This window comes from Geospiza fortis, unplaced genomic scaffold (genome assembly GCF_000277835.1).
Source record: "Geospiza fortis unplaced genomic scaffold, GeoFor_1.0 scaffold17, whole genome shotgun sequence".
Lineage (NCBI taxonomy): Eukaryota > Metazoa > Chordata > Aves > Passeriformes > Thraupidae > Geospiza > Geospiza fortis.
Window position 1 is genome coordinate 1,711,384 of NW_005054438.1, and position 11,198 is coordinate 1,722,581.

An 11,198-nucleotide genomic window follows, 5' to 3' on the forward strand; every position below is an offset into this window, starting at 1 on the left:
TAAGAATGCAAAGGCCAAGCTGGCCATTGCTGCATCCTCCAGCTCTTCCTGTGATCTGGTTGTGGTTTGCAGCTGCTGCCTGAACAGTGGGTCCATCTCCTACCATGCCAGAGCCTCTGGTTCTCCTGGGCTCTTGGCCCATTCTGATTCAGAAATGGCTGATTTTGTAGGGTCTTGTGCCCCTCAGCACCCACTCAGTGAAATGAGAAAAAAGGAAAGAGCATTTCAGCCTCCTTCCTCACCCCACTGCTCCTAACAAAGCACATGATGTACTTGTGACATGGCTGAGTTTGAAGCCAATGTCTGTTTGCAGACAGATGACAATAATAATAATCATAACAATAAAATTACTTGTAGTATGAGTATGCCATCCTATAACTGTTCAAAATGTGACTCCTGCCCTCGGAGATTTTTAACGCCTCCTTTTTTTTTTTGCACATGGAAGTAGAATTAATCTTGGTTTCCTGGCCTGGGGAATATTGCTGTGGAGTTCAGTGAGCCACTGCTGATAGTGCTTATCAAGAGGCACTGGTTTTTAACACCTCTTGATAAGTAGTTGTACATTATAATGGCTTTTTAGGAGCTAATCTAGAATAGCTTCAAAACTATTTCTTAGGAACTGTGAGAAGGAGGAGGTTTTATTTGTGGCAACCTTACAGGTAAATATTTGCATAGTCTCACAGAGTTCTCTGAAATACTTGAGATGTTACTGCACAGGCACGCTGAGTAGAGCTCACCTCTGTTGAGGTTTATTGAAAGGCCAGAACACTGTAGGACCCTGATTTTGATGACTTTGGGACATTCAGTCAATTTGTCCTTGATCCCTGCCAAAGGATAAATGGAGTAAATTAAAATCACTTTTATAAAATATCACAATAAAAATACTCAGTGCCACTTCCTGAAGAAGTGTCTAGGAAATCTTGTTAATGAAATGGCATAAAAAAAATCTTATTTATCTCCTTTCGTTCTTCATTCATAACTGGATTTTCTTAAACCTTTCTATACTTCATGTGCAAGTCATCATAATTTTTAGTAGTGACTGTTAAATGGCAATCTTCACTATGTTTCTTTCCTCTTGTCCAGGTGACAAGGCAGAAACTGTCCTGTGAAATTGCTTTGTGAAAAGTTTATGAAAATTAATCTGGAATCACCTCTTTTCTTGTTTTCCCTCTTTTTTTTTTAAATTTTATTTCCCCACTAACATTTCCTCCACACCATCATATCATGGTTATATTGTGTTCACTATAGTGTTGCTGAAACTTTTAGATGGTCATAAAATGGTTGGAAATGAAAAAAAAAGAAATAATATTTCCTTTCTAGCATCATCAATGCCATAATAGGTTGGCTTGCCCTTCTTTAAGGTTGAGCTTTGCACTGAAATTACTCCTTTGCTATCTCAGTGAGTTCTGTTGGTTTGCTCGATACAGAGAATTATTTGGATGGGTTGCAGTGTGTTAGGTTCATGTAGAAAGTTTGGATGCCTTTATGCTTCCTCCTTTTAGAGGATGAACTTGGCTTCATTCATTTGGGTTTTGACTGTTCTGTCCCCTTACATCTCTGTTTACATATGGCTGATTTTATGTAGGTCTAACTGTGAAGAACTAGTTTAGTTTTTGGGTTTTTTTTTGTTCTGGGGTTTCTTTTTCAATTGTTGATAACCATCACAGGGCTCAGCAAACAGCTGATGTTGTTTCTGTTTCAGGAAATAGCCTGAAACACTTATTGGAGCAATATGTAAATTTGTAAATGCAGGAAGCAAGCTGTTGCCAGTATAACTCTGCCTTTCTTTGGCCAGTTGAATTCACAGTGTTGGATTAGGATATCTGGAGGTAGTTATTCCATCCTATTGACTTGGGCATGGAAACAGCCAGTGGGGAACTCTGTGTAAAAGCTGTGGAAACCAATAAACCATTATGGCTTGGTGTGTGCTGAGGAAGTGCTGTTATTCCTTGCATGGAGAGCCAGGGTAAAAGGTAGCAGGTCTGGTGTCATTACAAAATCCTGCTTAGACCTTTGGGGTTTCTTGCCTTTGATTCTGTCTGTTGCCTTTTTGGGATGATGGCTCCTGGCCAGCAAAGGACACTGGAGGTGTGAGGGGGCCATGAGCTGATGCTGCTGTAATGAGGCAAAATCAGGGTCTCATTTTTGCCCAAAATCTGCCAAAATTCGGTGAGGGGTTTAGGAGCATGGACCATGGTGAGGACCATGTGCAGCTGAGCAGCACAGCTCTCCAGGGCACAGAGGGACTGTCTCTGTGGCAGGGAGGAGGACAAGCCTCTGGAGGGCTGAGAGTCTGGACAGCCCAGTTTGGATTAAATAGGATGCTGTGAAATTAAGTACAGACCAACTGTGCTGCAACTTTTACTTAAAGACCTGATTTGCAGGAATCTGCAGAAAAACTAATTCTATTGGATTGAATTTGTTTTGAATTAATCTAATTTTTTTTTTGTATTGTTGTTTGGCTGTGTTCCTTTTTTGGTTTCATTTTTGACAAATTTACTGGAAACAGTGATGCATTCCTTTAATCTTAATTACCCATGATTAAGATAACATAAAATTAACACTCCTAAGGCATATGTAAAAATCTTGGCTACTTCAAATAGCAGCCGCCAGCTGAGGCAACACATTTTGCTTTATTCATCAGTGAATGTGTCAGTGGTGGCTTTTTACTCTTTGTCTCTTCTGTCATTAGAAACAGTGGCTTTTTTCCTGTACTTTCAGTTATGAAAGAAAAACCCACTCAGTTTTGGACCTTCTGTGTTGCTGGAGGTGTAAATGCTGTTTCTGCTCCATCCATACTGGAGTTTTTGAAATTTAGGGGCAGGACTGATGGGTCCCTTTCATTATTTGGGTGCACTTTTTCCAGCGCTGGAAGGTGTTAGCAAGCCAACCCTCAAACCTCTGGTACCCTGTGATACCTTGAAGCTCTGGTGGGGGAACTCCATCCCAATTCCCTTGCCTGGGACCTCCAGCTCCCTTTTGAAGGACTCCTGAAATTTGTTTTTTCAGATGCACCCAGTAAAGTGCTGTAATAGCTCAGCAGACCTCAGGAGGAATGAGGGCAGTGAGAGGGAAGTGCAGTTGTACATTCCCACTGAACTCTTCTGCACCATCAGAGTGGGTTTAGGACACTTTTAAACGGCCTATTTAAATTTATTTGTTGTGGGAGGTGAGTTAGGGGCCAAAGTATTGGACTAGGTAAGGCAGACCAGTCCCTTGTAGCTCTCTAGTTGTTGGGGAGTGTTTGATGGTCATTTTGCTTCTCCATGACTCAGCTTCCTTATCTGAGAAGCTGTTGCAGTTCCCTTGATGTGTTTGTAAAACATTTTGAAGTGTGGGGGTGATGTGTGCTTAGGAAGACCAGATTATGTCATTATTGGATGCTACAGATTGATTTTTGCCTGAAACATTTGCAAAGCTAACAGCAGGTCAGTGATTTTGGTTTCCTGTAGTTTTAAAACACTGGCAAATATGTAAATATACTATATGATATGATATGATATGATATGATATGATATTAATGATATGATATGATATGATATTAATGATATGATATGATATGATATGATATGATATTATATTATATTATATTATACCATAAAATACAGGAACCTATGAGTTCCTGTATTTTATAACAGCTAAACAGAAGCTGGATAGGAAATAGATTAACAAGAACTAAATTTGGAGTGATGGTGGAAAACCAGCTAAGCAAGAGAGATATTTTTTCCTCAGTTCATTTGAAAACAAATAGAACCAAACCAAAACCACTCTCAGAAACTCCCAAAAAAGAGCGAGGAACACTCTTCTCTGTTAATTTGCAAAGCCTTTCAAACGGTAATATAACAAAAGTATTTGGGATTTTTTTTAGTACCTGTTGGCTTCCCTCAGAATCACCACATCTCTCTGGTATCACTAAACTTCCTAACCCTTTTATTCCTTCTCCTTTTCAGAGAACAAGGAACAGAAACAGCCTCCTGTGATTTATTTGTCCCCAAGTCTGGGCAGAGCTGCACTTCCCCACTGCTGAGAAGAGCTGGGCAAGGATGGATGGGACATAAAGCAAAGCAGAAGTCCTGGAGCCTTAGTCACCAGTCTGATGGACTTTCAGTGAGTATGAGTAAGGCTCACCTGTCTGCCACACAAATAAGTGCAGTGGTGCATTATTTACATGTTTGCTGATAAGCAAATACCAGCATCAGCCTTCCTGAAGTGTCACAAAGAATTGGCATGCTTGAGGGGCTGAGCAGCTGCTGAAATCTGCTTCAGTGACATTTGCAGTTCAGTTTTGGGTGAGATGATGCCTTGACAGAGGTTTTAAAAAATAACATATTACTTTGGGCTGAATTATGGTGTGCTTTTATACAGCTGCTAAGTGCAGGGTTTTGCTCTGCAAGGTAGAGAAAGGTATTTCTCAGCACAGGACTGAGGCACTTTGTAGGCTTTTTTTTCTTGTAGAGCAACATGAGAGGACTCAGTAGACAGCAGCATTTATTAGAATGATTTCTTGTGGAGATGTATAGCTGCCTATTTTAGATCTGCACCAGCAAACATTTTTGTATTTCTAGTGTCTGTGGCAAACATTTTCGTATTCCTTGTGTCTGTGGCAATCAGTGGTTTTGCTCAACGTTAACGTTTAACTTTAAAATAAACTGCTGGATGCTTGAAGCATTCAGTGCAGAACCTCTCTTTTCCCCTGTTTGCAAAACTTTCAGTATTGCTGTGGCACAGTTCCCTGGCAGTGCTTCTCTCCCTGCTTTTGGTTCGGTGGCTACAACACACAGCCAAGAAAACAACTCTTTAGAGCACCTAAGAGTGAAAAAAACGTGGCCTTGTGGGGGCTGCAAGCATCATGAACTGCTTGAATTTGTATTTGCTGACGCTGTGCTGGTTTCTGTGTCATAAACCTCAGAGAGACACTTGAGTAAGTGTTGAGAGAGGGCCTGGCCGTGGCACTGACACCGTGTGGGTCCCTGCCAGGAGATTCTCTGACTCTGGTTCTGCCAGCCAGAGTGAGCACTGACTTGACCTTCTCAGTTTGTGCTGCCCTCGTGCTAATGAATAGTTGCCACTGTACAATCCTCAGGCTTGTATTGAGAGGCTGCTGAGATCTGATTTCATGCTGCACCTTGATTTGTACCCTCTCTTCAAATACTTCCGCTTGGTTTGGAGTTTTGTTGGTTTTTTAAATTTGTTTTATTCCCTTTCTCTGCAAATCTGGCCTTTTTCCAAAGGGAAAACTGACAAGAAAGCTGGACAAAGCCTCCAGTTGTGATTGTTTTCTTTTTTGTTTGTTTGTATAGGTTCACACTTTACTCCCCAACACTTGAATTGTTTCTGTACTGTTGACAAAGGAAAAATGACCTCTACTCTAGTAAGTAAACAAAATATTCACAATATTCCTCGCTGATTATTTTCTTTTAATTTGGTTTTATTTCTTTGCACGTAACATCCCATTGAGTGATGTCCTGATTAACAAGTCTTTTAAAACAGGGACTGTTTGTTGTGTTTCCTTTTTGGCAAAAAGGGGGAAAGATGCTGTGAGGCAGGTGTAACAGCCTTGAATTAACCAACATTTCACGATACTTTTAGGGGAGATTTATGCTTTTGGCACATACTTTTGATTTTTTTTAAGCTTGTTTTGGTGGGATAGATTAGAATGGCTTCTAACTAGCTCTTAAAGCTCTTGCAGGATAAATATTCCTGTTGGAGGCCAGTGTGTGTCAGAAATAGCTTAGGTGTACCTGGTGCTGTCACAGCACGAAATGGGGCAGTAAGCATTTATCCTGGACCTGGACAAAGGCTGTTACTTGTCAGCATTTCTTTCTGTGCTGGTGCAGCCCACAGCTGTCCCTGCTGTTTATTTCTATCCTGTCAGATGTCCCAGGGCAACCATTTGTGCAAACAGCTTGGGAGGGCTGGGCTCAAGAATCCTTCTTAGGCTGGGCTGCTATGGAAAGCAAGCTCAGGAAAACTGATCTTGCCAGAGCATTCCCAGCCTCACTCTGTGTTATTTTTATTATTTAAACCGTGAGGTTTTGGGCATGTTCTGTGAATCTCTCTGTCTGTGTACACTGGAGTCCCCAGTAAGTGCTCTGTGTGCATGGGGTGTATTTTACAGAGTGGGACTGGGAGGTTTTTGTCCTTGTTTCTCACTCTCTCCTGTTCCCTCCCTCCCCATGCCACCCCTCAGGGTCCTCCACCGCCATACTACGAGAACAGGGGCTTCCAGCCAGAGGCCCCCTACACTGCCAGGCCGGCAGCAGGTGCTCACCCCTACCCACAGCTCTTCTCCACAAACCCTCCCTCCGTGCCAAGCTACGTCCCAAGGGTTGCCACCCACCAGTCCAGCAGGCCAGCAGCACCCCCACCCAGGAGAACCTGTGCAGCCAGTAAGTTATGGGGGGGGTTTCTTCTGGTTTTGTGTGAAAACCCACTGGGAATATTTCTCTGTCTGCTCTGGGGTGCCCTGACCCCCAGGGCAGCACTGACTCTGACCCTCATTCATGGAGAAAGTTTCCCAGACTTCAAGATAGACCAGAATCCACAAAAGTGTGAAATAGATTATAGAGAGCAGTGTAGGTGTATCACTGGGTGAGAAATTGAGGTTTTGGGGTTTTTAGTATGTTGTGGATGGAAGCAAGATGGAGGGCACAGGGTGTTGTCCTGGGTTTGTTCTTCATGCTTCTTCTTCCTTCTTCTCCATGGGTTTGGGTGGCATTTTGTAACTGGGCAGGAAAGTCCCCATTGCAGCTCTGTGGGATCAGTTATTGGGTTAAAAGGGAAAATAACCCAGGTGTCAGTTCTTCATTGGATAGTTTAGTCCTAAAAGACTTTGGAACAAGAGATTGTTGGCCATTTTGTGCCTTCTGATGAAAAGCTCCAGAACTCACAGCAGTGAGACTGTTTTACTGATAAGAAATAATAAACACCTGAGTCTGAACATGGAACACCATCTCAAGTGCCTTCAATCCAGACCCAGAGAAACCCACAACTGGTGCTGTCACAGTTTTGGGCCTGGGATCTGTTGAAGTAAGATAACAAAGGAAAGGGACTTTCCCTTCCCAGTTGTGTGTTGAAGGAGTCACTTCCTTCATGCCTTTCTTCCTGTCATGAAGAAGTGACAGCTGGCTGGGGTGCTGCTGAAGCTGGGGGCTTTGGGAGGAAGGATGGTGGAATGGGGAAAAGTCTGGCTAAAAATGACTGATTTTAATGTCAAATAAATAGTGCTGGTGGGTGGAAATTACTGGTGGGTGGAAATAACTTTATTTGTGAACCTAATTTCTCTTCTCCTTGCTTTCTTTTCAGGTCTAAGGAAAACCATAATAATAATATTATCTATATTAATAGTCATTTGTTGTGCAATTGCTGCTTTCTTCATATGGTATTTTGGTAAGTTATTTTGTTTTCCTTATTTATTGTTTTTTTAAGAAAAGATGTATTAAACTTTTCAAGTTAGAGATACCCATTCTCATTTTATGCTTTATTCTGAATTAAGGACAGGAAAGTCTTTTTTCCTTTTCTCCTAAGAGATGAACTAATGTTGCTTCTTAATGGCTCAGTTTTATATGTGGGTTAAGCTTTGGTTTGGTTTTTTTTTCTTTCTTTTTAATGCTGCTGTTACTTTCCAAATTTGAGCTTCACTTAATTTCAGGTGAAGGGAGGGGATTGCAATAAGTCTGCAAACCTTAACTGCAGGAGTGTAAATGGTCAAGATGTGTTCTGCTTTGCTAAAATGGGATCTCTCTTGGAGCAGAAGTCATTTACATCCATTTATTTGTCTCTGTGGGGCTTTTGTGTAAACATTGCATGAGCCCAGCCTGTCTCAGCACTCTAAGTTGTACCATGGATGTTTGCTTTGGAAATCATCCCCAGCTGGGGTGGCTGAGCTCTGATGCAGGGCTGGACCAATTCTGTTCAGCTCAGGTGAAGTTTGCCTTGTGCCGTCTTAATTTCCCTTTCTATGAAAGCTACTTTGCTAAAAAAGCAGGAAACTAGAAATCTGGTAGTTTTAGGAACCTCTCCTTTCCATCCTGCTCAGGAGAAGAGAAGGAGAGATCCAGTGGAAGGTGTCCCTGCTCATTGCATTGGGGTTGGACTAAAATGATGTTTAAAGACCCCTTCCAAACTATTCTGTGACTTTAAGGGGGTCAATTTAGAACTATTAGGATGACACTTTGTGTTCTTAGGGGCATTTTTTTGACTCATTTTGATTTAAGCAGGGTGAGTGTAATCTTGTTTGAAACAAGAGCAAAAGTACATAATTGAGGCACTCACTCTGCTTTTCCTTTTCTACGTGCTAACACTTTGCCAGTGCAAAGCTTATTCCTTTCTGACAACTCCATGGTGCCTGATTATTCAGGGGAGGCCAGTGGCCAAAACCCAATCAGCTGCATGAGAGACTTGATCTGGGCAAAGGACAGAGCAATCCATCTCTGCTGGGGCAGGCTGGGTCCCTCCCACCTCTGGGTTTAAAAGCCGCTTCCAACATTTTGCTCCATCAAAGAGGGAAACTCCTTGAGAGCTGGGCTGATGTGGGTGGTCACTAGTTGTTGTGGTGTTGTGGGTCCCAGGACGAGGTGAGAGATGAGAATTGACTCCAAGTTCTTAGAAGGCTGATTTATTATATTATTGTATCATATCATATACTAAAACTATACTAAAGAAAGAGAAAGGAGACATCAGGAAGCTAGAAAGGAATGAATAATAAAAACACATGACAGACAGAGTCCTGACACAGCTGGACTGGGATTGGCCATTAGTTAAAAACAATTCACATGGAACCAATCAAAGATGCACCTGTTGGTAAGCAACCTCCACACCACATTCCAAAGCAATCAGATAATTATTGTTTACGTTTCTTTTCTGAGGCCTCTCAGCTTCTCAGGAGAAAAATCCTGGCGAAGGGGTTTTTCATAAAATATCACGGTGACAACGTGCAGCCTCGTGGCTGTGTTTCTGTCTCCCTGCAGTAGAGAATCACTGTCTCAGCTCCCTGATTGAGTGTGGCTCCTCAGGGGTGTGCATGCCCCCCTCCCAGTGGTGTGACGGAGTGAGCGACTGCCCCAACGGGGAGGACGAGACCCGCTGTGGTGAGTGACAGCAGCCAAGGGCTGGGGGAAATCTGCATCAACTGCAGGAGCCTGGGGGCACATTGCCTTGCCCAGAGCTTGCTTAAGCTGCAACAAGGCTGTTTTAGCCCAAGGTCTGTCTTTAAAGTGGTTTAGGATGTGTGTTATGTATACATATTCAGTTTGTTTCCAGCCCGATTGAAAAGCTGAAATAAAATGCTCAGGGGTTTGAGCTGCCTTGACTTTGAGTCAGTTTTTTTAAATCTCACCTTTTAATTTGAGTGGGGTTTGTGCAGAACTGGATCTAGAACTTGTCTCTGGATGGAACAGTCAGTGGTGACTTCTCAGTAAGCTTCAGGTGATAACAAACCTGGTGGTCTCCAGTCAGGCTTGTGTTTTTCCATGTATTTTGTATTCCTTGTTCTCCTCTTAGTTCTTCAACTACTTCCTAACTCATTTGTGTAAGAAAGCCTGGCCTAATCATTGCTTTGAACTGAAAAGATGCCAAGGGAAGCTTTAGAGCTGAAGGTAGAAATCAAGGTGGAAGCCTTGTCCATTCCAGAGGTTTGGCATCTTGGGTCGTGCCAGTGCCACACTGGAAAATCCAGCTGTACTTTAAATTCCCTCTGCAGACTTTTATTCAGCACATTCTCATGCAGGGTTAGCATTTGCTGGCGGCTGTTCCACTCCATTTGGTAGAATAATGGCTTCTTGGAGAAGCCTGTTTCAATCTCTTCTTTTGCTTGAACTATTTTTTATTAAATTCTTGTGCAAGCAAATACATAATGGGACGTGGAATGTCAGAGCTAATTGCCCCTGGTTGCATTCTTGCTTTACAAAGCACTTCTCTGAAGAAATTTGGTGTATTAAGAGATAATATAATATCTTAATAATAAAGATATTAATAAGATAATATGATCTATTTTTCGATATATCATTTTATTTATACACAGTATGTAATATATTAAGAAATATATGGTTGCATGAAGAAAAGATCAGGAAATTTTCATTATTGCAATCTCTCTCAGTGGTAGAATATAAAAGAATTTTGAGCATAAAAGCTAAAATGAAAGGATGAACCCTATTTTGTACATTTGTATTTTAAAACTGGTAGTTTTTCTAAATTGCCTTACATGTAAAGAAGTCATTGCCATATTTCTGTCTACTGGCTATTTACTTAGAATAGAAGGGAGCATTAAATTAACATCAGTTCATACATGAAGTGGATATTATGGGTAACTACTTCCAAGCAGAGAGGGCAGTAATAATAGCATGTGGTGTTCTTAGTTTCCTTTTTGTTTTCCTTTTTCCCTTTCTGCCTTTTCTGGCAGTTAGACTTTTTGGACCAAATTTTATCCTGGAAGTTTATTCACCTGTCAGCAAATCCTGGTATCCTGTTTGCCACGATGACTGGAATGATGATTATGGGAAGATTGCATGCAAAGACATGGGCTACAGCGTGTAAGTGCAACCTCTGCTCAGAAAAAGAAAGGTTAAAATTTCCCTCTTGCCATTTGCAATGTGTCTGAGACTTTGCTGTGAAAATGTACTGGCAAAGGCATCTCTTCATCTTGCCCTGTTACATGAGGTGCATACATATTAGGTAAAAATATGATATAAATGATATCAGTATTATATAAAATATATTTATGATATATATTTATTATATTATATTTATATAATTTTATATAAATGATATAAACAAATGATATAAATATTTTAACCCAGCGACTGTGGCTGGGCTGCACCACCAGGGTTCCACGTTCACAAAAATAAATATAATAAACAAAAATAAAGATTTCTAGTGCTGTCGTGTCAGAAGCTCTGGCTTGGCACAGCTCATTGTTATCACCTGTTTGAAAACTGAAAGCGCTGCTGGGTTTCATGGTGGACTTTCTGTTTTTTAGGGATACATATTTCTACAGTCGTGGGGTACCTGACGTCAGCTTTAAGAGCTACATGAAGCTGAACACAAGTGCTGGGAATATAGACTTGTACAAAAAGCTGTACAGCAGGTATCTTTGGTTAATAAAAGCCTCTCTCCTTTCATCCAGGCTCTCTCCAGATGCTGGAGGAGGTGCAGCTTCTGCCTGCAGCACAGTGCAAGCACATCTTCCAGTGGGGATTGCT

The 11,198-nt window shown here is 41.6% G+C and overlaps 1 protein-coding gene across 1 annotated transcript in view; it reads left to right on the top strand.

Moving 5' to 3' along the window:
* Positions 1–5,320: 5,320 nt before the first annotated feature.
* Positions 5,321–11,198, top strand: part of TMPRSS2 (transmembrane serine protease 2) — a 13,259-nt gene continuing 7,381 nt past the window's right edge. Inside the window, exons 1-6 of the mRNA XM_005427256.2 lie at positions 5,321–5,371; positions 6,191–6,389; positions 7,306–7,389; positions 8,970–9,089; positions 10,400–10,529; positions 10,976–11,083. Of these exons, the coding sequence (XP_005427313.1) occupies positions 5,357–5,371; positions 6,191–6,389; positions 7,306–7,389; positions 8,970–9,089; positions 10,400–10,529; positions 10,976–11,083 (656 nt within the window). The 5' untranslated portion in view covers positions 5,321–5,356. The remainder of the gene's footprint in view (positions 5,372–6,190; positions 6,390–7,305; positions 7,390–8,969; positions 9,090–10,399; positions 10,530–10,975; positions 11,084–11,198) is intronic.